The sequence below is a fragment of the Xenopus tropicalis genome, chromosome 6 (genome assembly GCF_000004195.4).
Source record: "Xenopus tropicalis strain Nigerian chromosome 6, UCB_Xtro_10.0, whole genome shotgun sequence".
In the NCBI taxonomy this organism is placed as follows: domain Eukaryota; kingdom Metazoa; phylum Chordata; class Amphibia; order Anura; family Pipidae; genus Xenopus; species Xenopus tropicalis.
In genome coordinates, this window is record NC_030682.2 from 53716985 (window position 1) to 53739898 (window position 22914).

At 38.3% G+C, this 22914-nt stretch overlaps 1 protein-coding gene across 9 annotated transcripts in view; it reads left to right on the forward strand.

Moving 5' to 3' along the window:
• trak1 (trafficking protein, kinesin binding 1) overlaps positions 1-22914 on the forward strand; it is a 128850-nt gene that overhangs the window by 102308 nt on the left and 3628 nt on the right. For 5 of the 9 annotated variants that reach the window (NM_001374742.1, XM_012964248.3, XM_018094525.2 and 2 more), the window contains 8 exon segments: positions 34-164; positions 2060-2134; positions 2360-2497; positions 3357-3433; positions 4807-5049; positions 9690-10012; positions 13371-13700; positions 18881-18983. In NM_001374742.1, the coding sequence (NP_001361671.1) occupies positions 34-164; positions 2060-2134; positions 2360-2497; positions 3357-3433; positions 4807-5049; positions 9690-10012; positions 13371-13700; positions 18881-18983 (1420 nt within the window). 9 annotated transcript variants of the gene reach the window in all.

A 22914-nucleotide genomic window follows, 5' to 3' on the forward strand; every position in this document is an offset into this window, starting at 1 on the left:
GTTGATAATATTTTTTTCCAAAAAATGTTTTAGGGGATGCCAATGTACAGATTGTCAGTATATCAGAAGAATTGGCCAAGAAGACAGATGATGCTGCACGGCAACAAGAAGAAATAACACACCTTCTCTCACAGATAGTTGACATTCAGAAAAAGGCTAAAGCAGTAAGTTTTCAATATAATGATCATTTGTGTTATGCTTAGCAAACAACTTGTGAAAGCCCTAAGTTGGCCAAAAGCCAACTACAACGACTTTGGCGCTACTACAAAGCAGAAATGAACAATTAGTTTAGGCTGCTGTGGGAATCCTGGAGTTGGCGTCTAGTTCAGGTTTCCTACATCAATAGGTGGAATTCTGTAAAATTTAGAATAGGAGACAGAAGAAAGTACGTGTCACCAAAAGCAAATTTACAAACGTGAAAGCAGTGCTTGTTGACACAAGTACCTGTCTTATTGTCATTGGAATTGTTAGTTTATTTTTTCTTCTGTGAATAGAATTTAGCAGTGCACCAATATCTTTTCCTACAATCTTTTTTTTTTTTTACCCTTCATCTTGCTTTTCCCCTACTATTATATTACTGAGTACTAGGCTGAGAAAAGCAGATTTAACATTTGAAAATTATTTCTTTGTATCCATCTGTTTGCCAGTTCAACTCTTTTTCTCCATAGTTTTATTTCATAAACAGTACTACGCATAGCACACAGTCATGCCTGTTTGTGAAACCAATAATTGGGCCAAAATGTTCTAGCTCTAAGGAGTGCTTCTGAAAGTCTTAGTCACAGAGGGTTTATTTTTACCTGTACATTTTAGACTGTTTAATGGGTAATATGGGATAATGGGTAATTGTATAAAGCAGCTTCCTTCCACCACCTTGTCAGATTTAGAAATTTCACTTCCAGTAGAGGGAAAAACACTCACATGTAACCCTTATTTAACTTTGGAATTACCTACAAGTGCCTACTGATATCATGTGACAGGTGTTTATCACTTGAAAGCAGTACTGCAATTTTGAACTTTTTACAGCACTAGGCGGCTGCGGGTAATACCCATACCTCCACCTGTGGTGGAGCCATTCTGTATGTATTCACAGCACATACTAAAGTCTACTGTCATGTCCTATATATACAATATAAAATCCCAGATACAAGACTGATTAGTAATTCATTAAGATTCACATTACATGTCAGCATAAAAACCAGAGCATCAGAATTGATTAATAATCAGCACTAAAGCATTAGCTTTATTGACAAATGTAACCTAATTCTCTGTAGATTTTTAGGTTTTAATGATTGTTGATGACTCCTAAGCATAGATTATCAACCGCTTCCCAGAGCACACTGTTCATTGGCAGTGCCACCCAACAAAATCCAAAATGTACAGTTGAAAACTCTAGAGGCATGAATCATTAATGTTAAAGAGCTGCTGTAGTTTGCCACTTGAATAGTAAGGTTAGTACTGACAAACAGAGCATTTCTTGCCATAGTTCTCCTTTAAAATCTTTTCTAGTTTCACTCATCTTTGGTATTAATCTTGACACACACAACAGACAGCAGTGCACAGAATCAATATCTGTTCCTTTAGCCTGAGTACCTGTTTAATTTACATTACTATGTAGGACTGCACTCGTATGTATTTCAGAACTGGTAAAACAGTTCTTAATATCTAAAGGTGCCCATACACGTGAAGGGATCTTCTCCCGATATCCCCACCTACAGGTGGGCGATATCGGGGAAAATGTAGGCTAATTCGATTGCTTGGCTCTGGGTTCAAACGATCGAATTATAATGGTGGCAATGGGGCAATCGGTTCGGGGGCCGCATCAACGAGCCGATGCGGTCCCCAATCCAACTTAATCTTTTAACCTGCCCGATTGATATCTGGCCAATTACAATCGGCCTGTGTATGGCCACCTTTACCCTGTGAACAAGGCTACATCATGTGCTTCCTTTGTGCATAGTATGTAAAAATATTATTTGTTCATTCAGAGCTTTTCTTTCCTCATTGGTGTGTTTACCAATGACTTTCTGTTAATAACCATTGCTTTTTACACTCTTTTTAGTATGCAGTTGAAAATGAGGAACTTGTGCAGCATTTGGGAGCAGCTAAGGATGCCCAACGACAACTCACAGCTGAGGCGAGTGACTATTATGCATTTATGTTAGTTGCCAAGGTTTCTTTTTATGAGCAAAAGATTTTATTTTACCTACAGGGAGCTGTCTGATCAGTATGCACTGTATACTTGCATACTGATTTATATGGGAAACATAAATTGAGCAAGAGTTGGCCAAGCTTTGTTTTAATAGCTTCATGAGTGCCATTTGTTACACTGTTTTTGATTGTTTGTTTTTGTGTTCTCCAGCTACGAGAGTTGGAAGACAAGTACGCAGAGTGCATGGAAATGCTTCATGAGGCGCAGGAAGAACTAAAGAACCTGAGAAACAAAACTATGCCCAATGTCATTTCCCGGCGCTATCACACTTTGGGGGTTTTTCCTTTGGTAAACGTGAAACATTTTTTTGAAACTAGATGAAAAAAATAGTTTATAAATGGTTTTCTACTAAAGCTGACTGTAATTATATTTTAATTGAAATGGCAAAACCATCAGTCTTTGTGTCTGTGTCCCCTTTATTTAATATCAAATTCTATTCCACCACAGCTGATCTCAAAATATGAATGCAGAGAAATCTAGGAGTTAGGGTAGATTTACACCTCCAGTTACCCAGCTGTCAAGCCCATAGTTTTAATTATTGATATCTATAAAATGTGGCCCATTATCAGTCAGAACTGTGCAACAAGATATGCTTGTCCTTATTTTAAACAGAATAGACTTCACATAAATGTATATTAGTCTTACTCTAGGATTAGGATTTTTCACTTTTCACTGTAGCTTGTATTTGCAGAAGTGAAAAATATCCATGTGTGGCAGTCTATAACATAGGAATCTTATTTTTTGTTTGGGGAAAGGTGTTGTTTTAATAAACATATTTAAAGTGATCAAAAATGTAAACATGCACAGATTGTATATTAAAAATTTACAAAGCTTGCCCAGTGTTTCATAATTCATAGCAACCAATGTTTGCTTTGAAAAGGTGACACATAAAACCATAATAATATAACTATGTTATTGGTTTGTACAGAATACCAGAACTATTATTTTATTGCTGCAGTATACATTTTATCACTTTTGGCCCTGTTTTAGATAGACAGCACACATGACCAATACTCTTATATGGGATTAAAGATGAAGATCTCTATCTTTATTTCATCAACTCTTTTTTCATGTTTATCTTCTCTGTTAAAAAAAAAATGATTACACTTCACCAATAACATACATGGGGTCTCTTTCTGTGTTACAGGACTCATTAGCAGCTGAGATAGAAGGATCCATGAGGAAAGAACTGCAAATGGATGAGCCTGACTCTCCTGAAATGAAGTAGGGATGCTTCCTATTTTAATTAAGCTCTAATAAGCAGAGCTGCTTTACAGATATCTTGAATCATAATAACAATATTTTGGCAAAGTAACTTGTGTGTAAGGCATAACTTATCATAGCTCACTGCTTTATTTGTTTTGTGCAGTAAGGTGCAAATTAGCCTCGCAATGCAGTAGTTTGTTGTTGCCCTTATTATGGTAATGAACAGTGATATCAAATATTTAGCTACATACTGAAAATGCACTGGTTTTATAATAGTATATATTGGCATGGTATCTGGTTATTGATTGAGAGTAAGGGCCGTGACACACGGGGGGATTAGTCGAGGGCGACTAATCTCCCCGCAATGCCATGCCACTGACTAGAAGGTAAATCGCCGGTGGGACAGCATACGCTTCACCACGATTTGCCAAAGTTGCCTTGATAGGAAACTTTGGCGACTTCAGCAAATCTCAGCACCACGTATGCCATCCCACTGGCCATTTACATTCATTGCAGGGAGATTAGTCGCGTCACGGCACGACTAACCTCCGCGTGTGTCACGGCCGTAAGGGAGAGAGAGAGAGGACCTTTATAAGGACATCACAAAAGATAAAGGTCCCCTGTGTCGACTCACTCCATTAAATTTTTGCACATACTTAATTAGTAGTACTTTAAGATTATGAAGCTGACAGCTGCTTTATTGTCCACATAACAAAAATATCCCTAAACTTACTGTTAAGGGAAAACTATACCCCTAAACATTGCAGGTCTCTATAAAAATATATCATATAGCATAAAACTGCTCATATGTAAGACACTGCTGTGTCTAAATAAACTATCTCCATAAAAATAGTTCTAAATATAATAACTGCTATTTTAAGTGCTAAGGGCTGCCCCTGGATACAGTGGTGGATTTCTAATGGGGGCGCCCCAAGGCCGCCCCCATTCTTCGCCCCCCTACCCCCCCCTGCGCATGCGCGAACACTTGAAATCCCCACCGCCAAGCACGCTTGCGCATTCACGAACGGTAAAAGTTCCATACAGAGCAGTGGAGAGAGGTCCCCATTGCTCCGTATGGGAGTAAAATGTAAAAATTGTGCTGCGGCATGCCGCCCCTAAGTTTGTGCCGCCCTAGGCCCGGGCCTTTGTGGCCTCGCCACAAATCCGGGCCTGCCTGGATACATAATGTTGTACATAATGTGCTAGCCATACTGACTTTCAAATCAACTTTGTCTGTCGGAATGAAATTAAAAAATCTTACACGTATCGGTTTGTTACAAACTGCTTTCACTGGAGTCCTAGTAAGCTGTAACCCTTCACCTAATAAAAACCAAACTGATTAGCAGCAGTAATTTTTCGCTCACAATAACATTCTTTTGTCTCTTTTCTAGTGGCAATCACCATAAACGAGTATTCGAAACAGTGAAAAATGTAAATCAGGTTGTCAAACAGAGATCACTGGCCCCTTCTCCGATGAACATCCCAGGATCTAACCAGTCATCAGCAATGAACTCTTTAATGTCTAGTTGTGTGAGCACACCACGTTCCAGCCTGTATGGCGGGGATGTATCCAACATTGTTATTGATAACAAGACAAATAGCATTATCTTAGAAACTGAGTCCTCTGAAAATAGGTCAGTGTCTTCTCTTGTACATATATACTGCTCTTTTTAAATATCTTTCATATTTCTTTGTGGAATACAATATAACATCTTTGTCTTCCTGGGTTATTCTTTATATTTAAATACAGTAATATGATGTAAATAACTTTGTCTTTTTAAAACCATACCTATTTTCGTGTAGTTTGGGGGCAATAGTTCAAATAATGAGCCAAGCATCTTTTAATATATATTAAAGACCACGTTCCTCACTGTCACTATTTATACTATAATATTCATGTGTTAGTACACTAATGTTCCCACATACAAACCCCAGGTGAACACATTGTCACGGCTCTTCCCACAAGCTTGCTTACACTAAACATGTATATAATATACAGTTTGTGAGCCCTTTGCCAAATTACATATTTGTAAGTGAAAAATAGTTAACAACTACTACAGGAATGAGTATGTTAAAACACAACATATTTACAAATGGTAATGCAAAGTTACATTTTATTTTATGAACTTTAAAACAGAGGACCAATTTGGAATGTTAAAAAGTTTGGCCACCCTTCCATTTTGATTTTGCAAGGTCCCGGGCCCTATTTATCTAGTTAGGCCTTAAATAGCCGTTAGGAGTTGTCACCTGTTGCAGAGCTTAATGAATCTGACACCCAGACTTTGCACTATAACACAAACACCATGAGCTTCTCTAAGCAACTGAGCAAGGGAAGACGTCCAACTCATGATACCCACTGTCAGTAACATCATCTAGAAATGCCAGTTCAAGGGAACTGTGGATGTGAAGGCAAGATCTGGAAGAGATAGAAAACTTTTGTATGACTGTAGAGGACCTGCAGGAAGGTTTGGCTGCCACAGAAGTGGTTTTGCACTGTGTAGTGCTGCTTACACAAGCATCATCTACATGGAAGAATAATTAGGAGGAAGCCTTACCTGGTGGTCTTAACCTTTTAGCTGTGGACTGAAGTAAATATTTAACAAATTGGCTACAGTTACCAAAGGCTTTTGTTGGCAGCCAATGACACAGGAACAGGGCACTACTGCCATGAAGCAAGCTGAGATACTTTCATCAGGGTCCTGCTCACTTAAAAAGCTGAAATTCAGATTTTTAAATACATGCATACAGTGGTGTAATTAGATGTTACTGGGCTCCACAGCAAATTCACTTTGGGGGCCCCTAAAGTTGACCTATTCAATCAAGATATACTAAAATTGCTCTATAATTAAGGCCTTATTGGGTCCTCCCTACACTTCTGGGCCCCCCTGCAATTACAGGGGCTGCTTCCTCTGTAGTTACACCCCTGCCAGCACAGGCAACACTGTCCATGTACATTGTTCAGTTCATTCTGGATGCCAGCCAAGAAGCTAAAGTTGAAAAATGGATGGCTCCTACAACAAAATGTTGCAAACAAGACACACGTTAAAAGTCACTATGAGCTAATTGAAGAAAAGCAATCTGAAGGTTTTGAAATGGACCCCACTGTACCCAATGGCTCCTTTTCTACCCTGTGGGTAGATATTGAGCATGCTGTGCACACCAGGCTGCCCAAGGAGATCTCTGAATTGGAAATGAGCTGCAAGGAATTGATAGAATATAGGCTGGATACAAAAGGAGTTTACAAATCATGTGCCAAAGGAGATGGTACCAATCACTTTCTAGGGTGTCCATACTTTTTCACATGTCACAGTTGCTTTTTTCTTTGTTTCTATGTTTCAAAGTCTGTGAAATAAAATGTAAATATGTATTAACATTTTTAAATATGTTTTTTCACATTGGGATTCCTGCAGTAGTTGCATATTTTGTTAAATAGAATTTAATCTAACTAAAATTTAATTTGGCCAAGGGTGCCACAACATTTGATTCCAACTGTATGTTGTAGATTGTTTACACTATTTGGGACAGAGTAGATATCGCCAGGTGCAATTCCACCACTCTCTCTAATTATTTCTGTTGAAGTACATTTTTTCAGTGCGTGGAAATAAGACTTTACCCTTTGATAAATACCTTTTTTAAAAGTGAATAGAAATAAATAGTGAATGTGGTGGAAATTCACAAGGCAGACTGTTGTAAGCTCTAGATTTACTGATAACTATGCCCCTGTAAGTTCTGTGTGTTCTGGACCTTTTTGTTTATATATCATGCTCTACCAGTACAATATGGTTTATGAAGCAAAGTCAAGGCACAGAACATAAAACAAAAGCATAGAGGAAGATAAACACTTTATGATGTTAATACTGACTTTATTATACAAGTAATTACATATTGTAATGCAAGTAGATATGCCATTAATTCTTGCTTCCTTTATTGTTGTTTAGGTTTTATCCTTGTTACTCCTAGAACAGTGAATTTTACTCTTCAGACTTTTTTGTGCCAATTTAATGTGCCCCAAAATATTGTAGTTTGTTTGCTACATATAGTGATGATTTTACTTTACAAAAAGGAATTACACACATTAGAGAAACATAACCTCTTTCCCCATTCTTGCACCCGAATTACTGGTTTTCTCTTTTTAAAGTGCTGCTCCATATTTTGTGTTTTGATGTCTTTGACCCTTTCCAATTAAACTTTCTTTAGCATACAATACATTTGTCTTAACCCTTTCACTGCCGGCCGTTTTGGTCAAAGCGGAACTTGTATTGCCAGACAGTTTTTGAACATTTTGCACTGTTTCACTTTAGGGGCCTTTCCTCGGGGGGACATTTAGTTTACCCAGGAAAACAATATATTGTTTTTTTCAGGACAACCTAAGCTTTTCTGTCTAAAAATAATTTCCATTATATAAACACAAATACCCGAACAAAAATTATTTTATGCACAAAAATACAACTGATTTGGAAAGTCCCATGTCTCCTGAACGTGCCAATACCAAATATATATAATTTTTTGGAGATTTCTCACTTGTATAGGTCAAAAACTCCCAGCAGTTCACTACCAAATTTCCAAAGCACTGCTTCTGAAAGCTGCATACTTTAGATTTCAAGACCAAAAATTCCACTAACAAAGTTTATCCCAGAAAATTATAAATTTTTTGGAAAGAACAGATTCTGGGGAATTCAGAGTAGGCACAACTGTCTGTCTACTCCAAACTATCAAGTCGCAATGTTTGCCTAAAATTATAGGTTTTTATCAAAATTTGTGAAATTTTTTAAAAATCGCTTCAAAGCTTCCAGTCTATAGTATCTTATCTCCTACAGGTCATAAAGTAACCAAATAAAACACCCTGAATTTGAACGCCAGGGGTCCACTGAACAGTTTGATGCCCAATGTGTATAGGTTTACCTAAGTATGTGGCATGTAGGGTCCCCAATGGGAACATACCCCCATATGATCTGTCATTTTAGAAAATCAACACATTTAAATCCTTTATGTGGGATAATCCTTTATGTGGGATAATGCTACAAAAAAGTACGCTCACCCCAGAAAGCCATATATTTTTGGAAAGTACACATTCCCCCAAATCTATAATGGGTAAACATTTCTTTTTACTCCAAAGTACCAAGCCACAAAGCTTTCCTAAATTTGCTGATTTGTATGATGTCAGAAAATTGCACAAAAATGTTGCAATTTGCCGCATTTATCTCTCTCAATTTCTTGCAATTTCTTGCAGATAAAGGCAAATCACCCCAAATAGGAACACCTAAGGTCTACTGGACAGTTTGATGCCCAATATGCATAGATATACCAAAGTCTGTGGTATATACTGACCCCAAAATGAAAACAGCGCATATGGATTTCTCACCTACCAACTCAGCTTTTGCATACAGAGCCCCCTCACAGAGTATTATTTTTCTACACCAAAGTTACACATGGCAAAGCTATGCTAAAAACAGATCAGGAACACTAGTACAGGGATAAAAAATGCGATAAAACCACAAACATTGTGCAAATCAATGAAACAACAAAATAAGTCACACAACAGTGCAATTAGTGGTCAGAGTATCTGATCCAATAGTCACACTGTCAAAATAAACAGTTTTTAGGGAAAAAAAACTTAAAACAAAATGGTAAAATGAAAAAAAAAGTGTTTGTGTACACATGTAAAAGTTGTGTGACAGTGTGTATATAAGTGTATATAAGTGTGCAAAAAATAACTGCTAAATTGTGTGCTGTGTGTGTAAGTGTGTATAAATGCAGAAAAAATCACCCTTACCTGTCCTGAAGCTTGCCTGGTCCTTGGTGCTGCAGTCCTGTTCCTCCATGTGCAGGAAGTCAGTGGGAGGCGGCACTGGGGGAAGAAGAGACACATGCCGCTTTTGCAGAAAGAATCTTTATCTGCCAAACGGCGCACGGCATTGGCAGATAAAGCCTTTTCCTGCAACGACGTATGTCGTTGGCAGTTAAAGGGGGTGTTCTGCTATATTCTGGGAATATTTGCAGTTGGTCTTCATTTTTTATTTATGGTCTTTAAATTTTCAGTTTTTGTTCCACAACTCTCCAGTTTGGAATTTCAGCACTTATCTAAACAATGAAGACCAGCAAAAATGTTGCTTAGAATTGAACATTCTATAACATAGTAAATGTTAACTTAATTAAATGTGGAAATGACTTCAAGCTCTCAAGTCAGATTAAATGTAGAATTAACATTACTGATTATTATTGTTGAACAGTTCCGTTTATTTATTGTGTTCATGATTGTTCTGTTGTTTTTCAGCCTCAGTAACGGAGATAAAAACAAGAAGCCTGGAACACCTGGCACTCCAGGTTCCAGCGATCTGGAGACAGCTCTGCGACGTTTGTCTCTGCGTCGTGAAAACTACATCCTGGAGCGAAAGTTCTTTGAAGATGATCAGGAGAGGAAGCTGCGGAGCCTAGCAGAGAAAGGAGAGATCCATAGCGGCTCTGTTACACCCACAGATAGCATCATGTCCCTAGGAACCCACTCCAGGCTATCTGAATTCACAGGAGTGTCAGGGATGTCGTACAGTAGCCGCTCCTACCTGCCAGAGAAACTTCAGATTGTGAAGCCCCTAGAAGGTGACAAGGGGCCTCGGCCCTTATCTGTTTTGCTTAGTGACTCTATATGGTCTTTAATTCATCACCAGAAAGCAGGCACTTTACACAATACATACTCTTTTTATTTCAGAGATAGTAATCCTCGCTGTTGGTTTGAAATATTCTGAAACAGTAGAACAGTAGTTCAATGTTTAATGAACCTTAATATATCTGTTTTTTTTTGTTTGTTTGTTTTTTTCATTCTATTATGTGTGATAGATTTTTGGGTAGTGGACAAAAGCACTTACTGATCTGACAGACATTGCTTTGTGTACTGTAGCTGCTAGGTACACTTTCAGAAAGAAACCATTTAGTTTTTTCACATCCCTTTTGTTTGTTATAGTACCAAGCAAATAAAGCCAATTGCACCAAATGCAGGTTTCTTTTTGGATAGGGCAATTAGCAAAATTGATAGATCGGTATATTAATGTATCCATATCGAGCCAGAACTTGGTTGGTGTGGTCTGCTATAGTGGCATATATAGTATAAAAGTATATACCTCCATGGAAATCAATGTTTTGTTTTTTTTTATAGTTAGAAATATGAATTCATTCCTTTTTCCATATTTACCACAAATGGGAAGTTTGCAGTGAAAATGTATTTTTAATAGCCTATGATTAGGCTATTAAATAGAATTTAACAGTAATAATAGAATTTAACAGTAACTTTTTAACTCTGCTTTTTCATAGTTTAAATCTCAACTGTTTTGTTAAATTCTATGAGTACTGATATTTTGCTATTTTATATGAACTATTGTTTGTACATCCAGACAGAAGACATGATTTGGGGTATATATGTATGCATGTAACATATGGATTTGCCATGACCTTTATCCTTTATACATGACAAGCAATGAAGGCATTATCTGTTTTGGCCCAAGAGGATTATTGTCCGTAGTGGTGCCAGTGAGGTAGGCACGGTGATAGCAGTCTGGATCAGTAGAAACTGGCAACTAAACTTATCTTATTTTGCTTTTTTCCTGTCTTTTCCCATTAAATTTATGTTCTTGTAAAAAAATTTTCCTCCTGTATCTGATCATCTTTCCAATAAAATTTTCATAACTATTTACCTTTTCTCACTTTGTTGCCATCTTTTTCTTTCATTAACATTTTCATCTGCCAATGTATTTGTTTCCATCTTAAGTGTTTCAGTGTGAGAGGGTTAGAAATCATTTATTCAACACAAATTATATTTCTCCAGGCTGCAGTAAGTCCCATATGTCTGCAATGACAGTACAGGCCTAGGAGAAAAAGATTTACTATTAAGAAAATCCCCTTAGGCTAAGGACCCATGGATAGATCGCTCTTACCACTCCACGGGCAACGATAGGAGTTGCGGGTTGAAAGGCTGACACAATGCTGATCTCTGAATTATACTCAAACAATTCATTTGTCAGGTGTATTTAACCCAGATGCCATAATTTGGACTGAGTTAACTATTCTAGATCAATGATTGCATCACTGTATTTCTGGTATAATGTGATTATTTGTGGCACACACATTGGCTGTGAACAGCACAAATGCTTTTATGCCATTTATTAACCAAGCTTCTTAAACTGAGTCAGGCGAGGGTTCTTATACTGCATGTAATCTTTCTTTCACTGCTGTCTTTCTGATTTTTTTTTTTTTTTATAAACAGGATACAAGCCCCCAAAATGTAGATCATATTGCTCAGTGTGCTCTACTGACCGCATTTAACATCTTTGTTGACACGCATAAACAAAATATATGTAAACTGATTTGTTCACAATGCATTTCAGATACTTTGCCATCCATGCGTAAGAGCTCTTTGTGAGGGACAGAACAGTGTTGCATCAGTCATTTAACCCTTTTGTTTGGCCGGCTGGCCAGCCAGCACATTGTTGCAAAGCTGCTGTGAAAAATAATTATATCAACTAAAGAGAATGAATATTTATATAAATTGCAAAGTTGCTGAAAAGAGCACTCTGATAAATTGTGCATTCATAGAACCCCATTAATAGTTAAAAAAATAATTCTGATTTCCTCTTGAATGTCTTTAAACTTGCCATCCTCTCATTTCAAAGTCAAAATACATTTAAAATAGCTTACTGTCTACATCCTTCCAGCAGTTGCTGGCCTACAAGGCTGACATTCTGTTCTTGGAGTTGCGATTCAGCAACTATTGCAGCACTTCAAGGTGCACATCCTTGTGTTTATCCTTATCAGTTAAGCAGAATTTGTACAGTACTAGAATGTAATTTTAACTTGTGGTACTTGTACAACATAACTTTATTTGTGTGTAAAGAAGGAGCAACACCTTCTCTTGGAAAAAACTGTTTATAGATCATGTATTTGGTGGTAGAGATGTGCCATTTTAACTGCAGAATTCCCACACACTGGTGCATTTAGATGGGTTGTTTAACTCTCCAGCCCAGCGCAAACAGGTTATATATTGACAAAAGGCAAAAGACATAAATAAGCTTTATCTTACATAAACCATCTAGGAAAAACCAAAACTCATGCCCACTATATTATACAAGGCAGGCATTGATATAATATAAATCTTATAAAAATGTATAATCAGGTACTTTATGACAAAGAACTTCAGCTGGGCAAAGAGAGAGATATGTTTATGCAAAGAGCTTGACAGTGGACTCCTGGTTTGTTTTTATTGTGCTTGTAAGACTTGGAAATAGAATGTGACTTTATTTTCAGTTTCAGGTTGTGGCCTATTTAGTGCAAGAAATAAGAAAACTCATATTTACTTCCTATTTAACACAATAGCCAATATTTTTTGCTTCCCTTAGAGTTGACACCTGTCTGGTTCTTATCTTACTGCCCAGTTCAAAGCTGTTTAGAAACCTGGACAAAACACTGCCAATATGAGCCCCAAATTACATCAATCCCAGTAACGTAATTAATCTGCTCTTATGCCAAAGCCCCACCCCTAAACAACATCACCCTACCTCCTGGTGTCATTGCCCTGCCCTTCAAAGCCATTTGGTTTGCCCCCTGACACCAATTTGCAGTCCCCAGCTATAAAACAAAAAATAGTCATTTGTTTATTTTTGAAAATGAAAGTTTTTCTACGGCTTGTTTTATTTTTAAAATCTTGTGATATTTTAAGTATCCTTATCGGCTGTTTTAGATAAAAACTGCCACTGTTGAGTGGAGTTTCGAATCTAATGTTAGGGATAGAAGTAGGGGTCGATTGAAGTCACCAGCAAATGGTTAGTTGTGTTCTTTTGCTGCAACTGTGTATAACTTGCTAAGTCTACCTTGACTGACTATTATCTGTGTTCTACACACAAAATTTATTTACTAGGCATTCAAAAAATTGTGTTTGACTTTTTTTGTTTGTTTGTTTTGCTTTTTGCAGGTTCAGCAACTTTACATCATTGGCAACAGCTTGCACAGCCAAACCTGGGTGGTATCCTGGACCCAAGGCCTGGTGTGGTCACCAAAGGCTTCAGGACTTTGGATCTTGACCAGGAGGATGTGTACTGCTTCACCGACTATGAAGAAGATGAGACAGGTGACATTCCTTTCAAGAGCTTTACTACCTCGCCTTCCATCCAGCACTCAGAGACCTCAGGTGAGAGGTCACAAGCACAAGTGACTGTATCAGACAGCAAGAACTGTCCAAGTCATTCTCAGGCTGCCCCCGAGGATTTGCAAGAACCCGCGACAGACGATGATGAGGGGTCTGGTGAGGGATCCTTCTTACGTCCTGTAAAATGGACATCATTACAGGATAATAAGTACTGGGCCATTCTCACCTCAACACCCCAACATATTTGTACATGTAGCTACTCCAAAGTAACTGCATTTAATAAATTATAGGTGCTATCAATTTTTTAAATAACTCTCTTATTTAGCAGATCTTGTTTTTCCCTCCTCTTTTGTTTCATTTTTTGTCTCTGAAAGAGAGGTATTTTTGCATAGGGAAAGGCTGCTAAAAGAAAGGTTCATGCATTACTTCCCTTTTCTGCATTGATATGAGGTATGCTGTTATGTCCACATATTTATATTCATGGAAATGAATGAGAAAACTACAGACCACAATAGTACATCATTATGCTCACATTTGTGTTTCAAACATACAGACCATAATTCATAGAACATAATTTGAAAGCCAAAGCAGTATTGTTTTCTCAGTGTACTGGGTGAAGGAGGATATTGCAAAAACTGGTATCACTTAAGTAAATGTATCCTGGTAGAATTTGTAACCTACCAAAACATTTCTATTATGAAAACTGTAGCTGACTAGATCTTTTAAAAGAATAACCCAATAATGTTTTTAAAGGCTTGCGTGTTATGAAGCTGCAAGGGTAAATTTTATCTTTGTTCAGTAACCAGTCAAATCCTTACTTTTACTGCACTAAACAATTACAAACTGCTGATTGGTTGCTATGGATTATAGCATAACCCTCCGTACACCTCACTGCCATTTACTAAATGCCGACTTTGTGTTGCAATTCAAGATTAACTAGTGTGCAGGTAAATTAAGTTTTATTTTTTATGGCAGTTAGTCACTAGTTTTAGACTGATTGCACTTGAAGCGCCACGGTGCTCTCATATTTTGATACAACACCTACAGAATTGAATATATTTTTTAATTTACAGCCTTGTGCCAAATATTTGTAAATGTATATATATTATATATATGTAAATAGATAGTAATAGGGGTATTTGATTTTTGCACTGATTTCATTATTCTGTTTGCACTTACAATTTGTTTTGTACAAACCGACTAAAATTTCCATATGAATCTAGATAATCGCGCAGAACTGAAAGTATTAAATTTATTTCTAGAATGTTGGAAGTTGTCTTATACTCATTCCATTAGCTTAGATTGCTATTATTCCCAGTGTTCCATATCTCATATGTTGAAAATAGCTAAGAATGGCAATAGATAAAGAAAACAATTGATTTTTAAAGTCACTGATGATTATATCACAGAATATCAAGGCTTAAAGGAATACTGTCATGGGCAAAACATGTATTTTTCGAAACACAGTCAGTGAATAGAGCTTCTCCAGCAGAATCTGGCTTTGAAATCCATTTTTAAAAAACACAGGGTGCCACAGCCATGTGACCTGTGCTCTGATAAAAGTCCGTTACACTTTACTGCTGCGCTGCAAATTGGAGTGATATCACCCCCCCAGCAGCTGATCAGCAGAACAATGGGAGGGCAGCAAGATAGCAGTAGATATCAGAATAGCATGCAATAGAAAGAAATCCAAGTCCAGCTTGGGACTCCTTCAGTTACGTGTGTAGCATTGGCTTTTTCTGTAAGCTTAGAATCAGGCACAATATACTGAGATGGCTGCCTACACACCAATATTACAGCTAAAAAAATATATTTATTGGTTCAGAAATGAAATTTTAAATGGTAGAGTGAATTATTTGCTATATAAACAGTGTTTAGAAATAAAACTTGAACCATAAAAATCATGACAGAATCCCTAGCCCTAAGCGAATGTAACATTTGCATCTTTATTATCGCTAAAACACATATTTCCTAACCTATGAAGGACCCTTTTAAAATGCAGGTTCAACACAGTGTGTTTTTACTTTTGTACAAGGTTTGGGGGTTTTTTTTTTTTTTGGTTTTTTTTTTTAAATAATCACCTAATTATTCAGTTTTGCTGTAAAATATCCACAACAAATCTGTTGTTAGTTGCTTGGTGTTTTAGTGTTATATTATCCTCCCTCACCAAAAAATGATTTGCTATTGCCAGTGGTGCCTTCCCTGTTAACTTCCACAGAATACAAACTAAAACGCAGCTAACTAGTATTGGACAGGAATAACTGATATGCCCAAATAATCAAGTCTTTGATATTTAAAAAAGTTTAGTTATGGATATTTGAGATCTATTAAAATATGCTGCTTCTTTTAGGGACACAGAAAAGGGACACAGAAAAGGGATGTGGGGTTTTTCTCCTGGTTTTGTTCATTTGCTGCCCAAGCTCTTGCAGTGCCCTTGCATGTATATTTTACATTGACCACCTTTTTGGTGACCTTAAGTATTTAAATTAAGTCGAAAAGACTGCACTAAATAGAAACTAAAATAGCTTGTTAGTTGACTGACAGTGACAATTTTAATTTTGTGTATCTTTTTTTTTTATAATAAATTATTTTTTGAAAAAGTATCTTGAAAATGCTATTTAATTTCACCACATGTATAGCTTTTTAGGATGGAGGTGAGAACTGACATAAACACTGAATGAGCCGTGTGTGCTTTTCAGCTGAGGTGAGTAATGGTAGCCCCCCGGCTACATCTTTATTCACCCTTCAGTATAGAGCTACATAAATAAAGCCATCGCTTGAAAATATGTAAACACTTATTTCCACTGGCTACTGAACACTGATACAGAAAGTTCCTGGTAGCAGACTCCAAGGGAATAATTTATGTAAAATGGCCAAGTGTGTCTATTCTGTCCTTATGCTATTGCCAGCTGGTGGAAGGCAAAATGCTTTCAGTTTCCCTATAGCCTCACAATTTACATTTAGATCCACATCTAAAATAGCTACCTTTACCAACACTAATTTTGCTTCAATGGATGGCATGGATTGATACAGTAACAGCACAATTAGAATCTTTATTGTTAAAGGGATACCAGTACAGTGCCACCCCCAAGACCAGACGTCCCAGAGATGGCATTTTTCTTTAGTCATATTTTTGGGGCAACAGCAGCCCAGATTCCTTTCCCATCTCACTAAAAAGCATGTAAGAAAGTTATGTGCTCTCACAGAGAAAAAGCAGATACCACATTGTGCAGTGTAGTTACTAGGCCCTGGGGCTGTGGCCCCAAAAAAACCTAACCTAAGTTTTAATTTGAACTTAAAATAATGAGCAAATGCAGTTTCATGCTTTTACCATTGTTAGGTCAAACCCTGGAGCTTCAATACCATTTCATTCACTTTAAGTCATTTGCATGGCGCCCACAAGCTACATTAGAAAGGGATGTTTTTTGTGGAACCCAGGAACATCATTGACCATTCCTATGATTCACCAGAGACTTCAGCAGTTACAGGTTCAGTATGCAGACTCCTCATCTGTAAATCTCCATTCTTCTTATGCTTTGCAAATATTCAGGGAACCTTTTCTGTGCAAGATTTTTCTTTCTTCTTGTCGCTTAACTTTTAGCAGCCTTGCCTTAAATATTTTTTTTTCTCTCTGGGTAATCCATTTAATTACACAATTGTGGGATCTGCAAAATACAGAGATGGCTCTTTATTAAAACTTCATTCCTGAGTTTTATCCTTAAAGTTATTATGCTGCAGATTATTGTTACATGGAACATAATAGATCTATAGTCACATTTGTGAGTTTACAAAAGACTTGGGAATGAAAGTGACTGAATGCTTGCCTTATATATCTTCATGTTCTTAAGCATTTGCTACTTGTCTTTTCTCACTACCTGAAATACCTTTTTTCTTAAAGGTATTTATTTCTTCTTAAATACAATTATTTGATATTATTTTATTTACTCCCAAGTGGAGGGAAGGCTAGATTATCAGGCTGTTTTAATAAAGGCCCCCATACACGGGCCGATAGAAGCAGCCAATATCGGTCCCTTGGACCGATTCGGCAGCTAATCGGCCCGTGTATGGGCAGAAACGAGCGGCCTGGCCGACCAATATCTGGCCTGAAATTGGGCAGGTATCGATCAGCCAGGTTAGAAAATCCAGTCGGATCGGGGACCACATCGGCTCGTTGATGCGGTCCCCGAACCGACTGCCCATGGCCGCAAATGTAATGCCAAACGATCGGATTTTTTTTTTTTTTAAAGCAACTTGCTACCCGATATCGCCCACCCGTAGGTGGGGATATCGGGTAAAGATCCGCTCGCTTGGCGACATCGCCAAGCGAGCAGATCTTATAGTGTATGGGGACCTTAACCTACATACTAAGACATAAGCTTCTGCATCTCATTCAGTTAAAAAGGCCTCTAGCATTAAAAGATATAAGAAAAATATGCCATTCTTAATTTCCACTCATTAATGTAGCTCTCCGTGTAAATCAGTTACAGTTACTTGGGGACTTAATTAACTTACAATGCTAAAGATCCATGAATATGTTATTAAATGTATAGTTTGAGGGCTTGGAATTTAATGATCTATAAGAATATATGGCATTATGGTAATGTATAAATGTTATCTAACATTGATTCTTGTTAAGACATGTCTACGATTTATAAATTGGGTTGTGTGTAGTTTATGTACGTACCACATGCTATTTAGAATTTTTCCTAAATATACTCTTTAATAGCTTATTTAGTAAACTAAGTCTGATTTCATGTTGCCTTCAGTCCCTTTAAAATACCTATAATACAATATTGTAGTTAGAAAATATATAGGACTTAACTTGATTAGTCATGTCTAAAATGTACCAGAAATGCTACTCGATTACTGATAGGGCCAGGATAGGTGGTTCCATGTGGGAACTTCTGTTTATAGGAGAATGCTTCTAGACGAGCAGTGTCAAAACTGTGCAGAATTGCCACCCATCACATTGCTCAATATACCCAAGCCCCAGGTCAGTGGCAGTAATATCCAGCTGCTGTTTCTATGCACCCAGAGCTACCTGCACATCCGCCAGGGCCAAATGTGATGACTTCATGGGCAATGGAAATATTCTGGAATTTGTACCCCGCATGAATATTTGGGAACCTAGCATAATAAGAGGTCTTTTCTTTTAAACATTGTAGCAGCAGTTGTCGTAGTCACAAAGGCAAATGCTGTTCCCTCATATGTTACTGTTTTGAATGGTTAATAAATGGCATGCAGTTATTCTGATTTACATGGAATATATTCCATTGACATGATAAGGTTTGTGAAAGGCAATATGATCATTGCTTCTCTTCTCTCTTTCCACTTAGTGTACTATCCTGGCAAATGCATGTCTCAAACCAACTCTACCTTCACTTTCACTACCTGCCGGATTCTTCACCCGTCTGATGAACTCACACGTGTCACTCCAAGGTATGCTTATGGGCATTATTTTAAGTTTGTCATTACCATTTTTAAACCTAAAGCAGACTATTCAGACAGCAAGAATGTCATCCAATCTGAGTAACAATGTGTAGGCAACAGTAGAACAAGTAGCCAGTACTACAAGGAAAGACATGAAAACACATTAGTGATGGTAATATACCACTTTTATAATGTAATAAGATTAGTAGTATATGATGGTAGAGAAGAAGCAGTTGTTTTATCTTGTATACTTCCCACCCCCCAATTGATTTCAATATGAACCACTTGAGAATGTGCTTTAAAGGGTTTGTTCACCTTTACATTACCTTTTAGTATGATGTAGAGAGTGGTATTCTAAGACATTTGAGATTTGCAATTGGTCTTCATGTTTTATTAATTGTAGTTTTTTAATTTTTCCAGTTCAGGAGCTCTCTAGTTTGGCATTTCAGCGGCTATTTGGTTGCTAGGATCCAAGTTACCTTAGCAACCAGGAGGTGATTTGGATGAGAGGCTGGTATATGAATAGGAGAGGGACTGAATAGAAAAGAAAGTTACAAAAAGTAACAATAGCAATAAAACTGTAGCCTCGCAGAGCAATAGCCTAATGCCACACGAGGCGTAGGGCGGATATTTTCAGCGCTTGCTGAAAATTCTGCCCTACACCTCCTACATGTGCCTGCACCCGAATGAATGAGACATGTGCAGGCACATGTAGCCGATATACGCATGAAAACGCGAGATAACGCAAAGTCTCGAGTTTATATGCGTATTTCGGCTACATGTGCCTGCACCCGAGCGTATCTCATTCATTCGAGTGCAGGCACATGTAGGAGGTGTAGGGCTGAATTTTCAGTAAGCGTTTTTACGCTTGCCGAAAATATCCGCCCTACGCCTCATGTGGCATTAGCCATAGGTTTTTGGCTGCCGGGGTCAGTGACCCTCATTTGAAAGCTGGAAAGAGGCAGAATAATTCAGAAACTATAAAAAAAAAAAAAAAATAATGAAGACCAATTGAAAAGCTGCTTAGAATAAGCCATTCTATAACATACTAAAAGTTAGCTTAAAGGTGAACCATTCCTTTAAAGGATATGTAAATCCCACTCACAAAAATTTAATCAGTGAACAGCCTCTTTGAAATTTTTAAATACCTGCCACATTAGTTGTCCAGAGGTTAATAGTAAGGCTGCAACATCCCCTTAATCACTTATATTTCCTTCTCCTCCTGTAACCCACTTGGCCCCCGCCCTCAGGAATTTTCTTTGGCTGTTGGCTTGTGATAACTAAACATGCCCCCCAGTCTAGCAGCCAGTGAAGAGAGAGCATTACTGGTTCCCATAGAAACTCAGCTCTAGCTGTCTGCTTCAACTTTTTTCTCCTAACCTCCTCTCCTGAGCTCAGCTCAAACAAAGAAACAGAACTTTTATCAAAGGCAGTTGTGCCTGTGTGAGCCTGCATTCTTGATGAAATGTATGCTGAATAAGAGTCTGTGTGTGTATGCTGTTTGCAGATTTAAATGTAACTGATTATGTATCAGAGGAAAAATGGCCGGCGGCTGAAAGCTGCTATTTCCTTTGGGAAAATGTGATGCTGCTAGCAAGCGGAGGGGATATATGCAGTACAAATAATGCATTTTGGGTGGGGGAGATGTGCCCAACTGATATACATTGTAGGCAAATGTTGGCTTTACATGTCCTTTAATGTGAGTTTTGGGTTCAAGAACTGGTAATTAGTAGTTTCTGGTGCTTCTCATTCAAGTGAACAGAAAACTCCAGTAGAAAAAGGCCCATGTGACATCACCATGCATTGTATCTGATTATCACTCTTTTCTTACAGATGTTTCTGTTATTTTGTTTTCTTCTCTCCTTAAAGTAGAAGGAAAGGCTAATAAAGAGTTAATCTCAAGCTGCAGGCATACCTTCAGTTCTCTCAAACGTATGCTGTTTATTTTCCTGTGCCGGAGACACGCAGCTCTCTCCTCTTTCCCCTCCCTCAAGAATGCTAAGAACTCACTCCCCCCCTTAGGAATGTGGATCTGACCAATCAGCAGGAAGCTTCCTCATAGTCTTACACACTGAGCATGTACAATGGTCTTGGTGCAGGAACGAGGCATTATGGGAACTTTCTTTACAGAGCTCAGTGGTTTTTTTCCTATGAGGCTTCTGATCATCTGAACAGGTGAAATATGGGGAGACTTAAGGGCACTATTGAGACAACTGAAGGTATGCCTGCAGCTTGAGATTAGCTCTTCATTAGCCTTTCCTTCTCCTTTAAAGAGAATTTGGAAGGGAAATATGGTAAGTAACTGGATCTTACTGCAAGTTCTATACATTTTTGCAGAGAGGACCCACAGTGATTGTATTATGATTTCAGTGTACATGGTAACAACTCCTCCCATTATTGTTCTGCATGCTTTAGATATCCACCCTGTACTTTTTGGGTTATGTATATTCACTTGTAAGTAGCCACAAGAAAAGCATTTTGGCTGAGAATCCTCATTTGTACACAAAGTAGGAGGAATGTTTGAAGAAAATCCATTATCAGAACATTTTCCATGAAACACACTATAGCCTAGAGCTCCACAACAGGGTAAATGAAAATTTAGGAGCGATACTGGGTTTCCTTACTGAATGCCTTCTCACTTGCAGACAGAAAACCAACTGCTCAAAAAGTTGATTAACCATGCCTGATTATCCACAGGTCATGTGAGGAAGAGGAAGAGACCACTTTATGGCAAGCATTGCTGTGAGGTCATGTAGGTCAGCAATATTGTGGGGTGAGCAATATTGGCAGTGCTGCCTCTGCTCTCTGGGTTGCTGTGGGTTAGTTTGTGTGACACCAGCTAACCTAGGCCATGGGGACAGTGACAGTGTCCTCATTCTAACATAACTAAGCTGTGTGTAGCAGGTCAGTTGTGCTGTTTTTCTGCTAACATAGGTCCACTCCAGAGTTTGCACTAATCATTAGGGGTATTAACCTGTGCATGGACATGTGATCATGTTGCTGCAGGGTGTTATTGTAAGCATGCCTTTTATAAATATATATATTGTTTGGAACTTAAAGAAACGAAACAACATTAACTGTACAACAGTTGTTACATATTTCAAAATTAAAACAGAATAACAAAGTATATTCAGTAGAATGTTTTCTTCAAATCATAGGCCCATGATGATTGGCCTGTGATTAAGTGCCCTGTGTAAAATTCTGTATAAATAATAAACTTTGGAATGCTTTTAATACAAACCTAGTAACTTTATTCTGGTGGTGATCCAGCCATTTTTCCAAGGAAAAGTCATTTTAAGTTGACAAAAAACTACCCCCTGTACAGTATGAAGCACTAGCTCAGTGTTTTTCAACCTTTTTTGGGCAAAGGCACACTTGTTTCATGAAAAAAATCACGAGGCACACCACCATTAGAAAATGTTAAAAAATTTAACTCTGTGCCCAGCAGCAGTGCCCCCCTAGTACACTGGTGCCCAGCAGCAGTGCCCCCCTAGTACACTGGTGCCCAGCAGCAGTGCCCCCCTAGTACATTGGTGCCAAGAGCAGTGCCCCCCTAGTACATTGGTGCCAAGAGCAGTGCCCCCCTAGTACATTGGTGCCAAGAGCAGTGCCCCCCTAGTACATTGGTGCCCAGCAGCAGTGCCCCCCTAGTACATTGGTGCCAAGAGCAGTGCCCCCCTAGTACATTGGTGCCCAGCAGCAGTGCCCCCCAGTACATTGGTGCCAAGAGCCAGCCCCTCTAGTACATTGGTGCCCAGCAGCAGTGCCCCCATAAGTCAGTGTGCCCCGTGGCCCCCCCTAATACATTGGTGCCCAGCAGCATTTTACTTCTGCTCTTCGGCGGCTTCAGCAGCATCTTCCCCTCACGTGCGCCGCCTCTGCACTTCTGCCTGCACGCGACCGCACACAGGCCCTTTTATAACGTTGCGCCCCGTGCGTA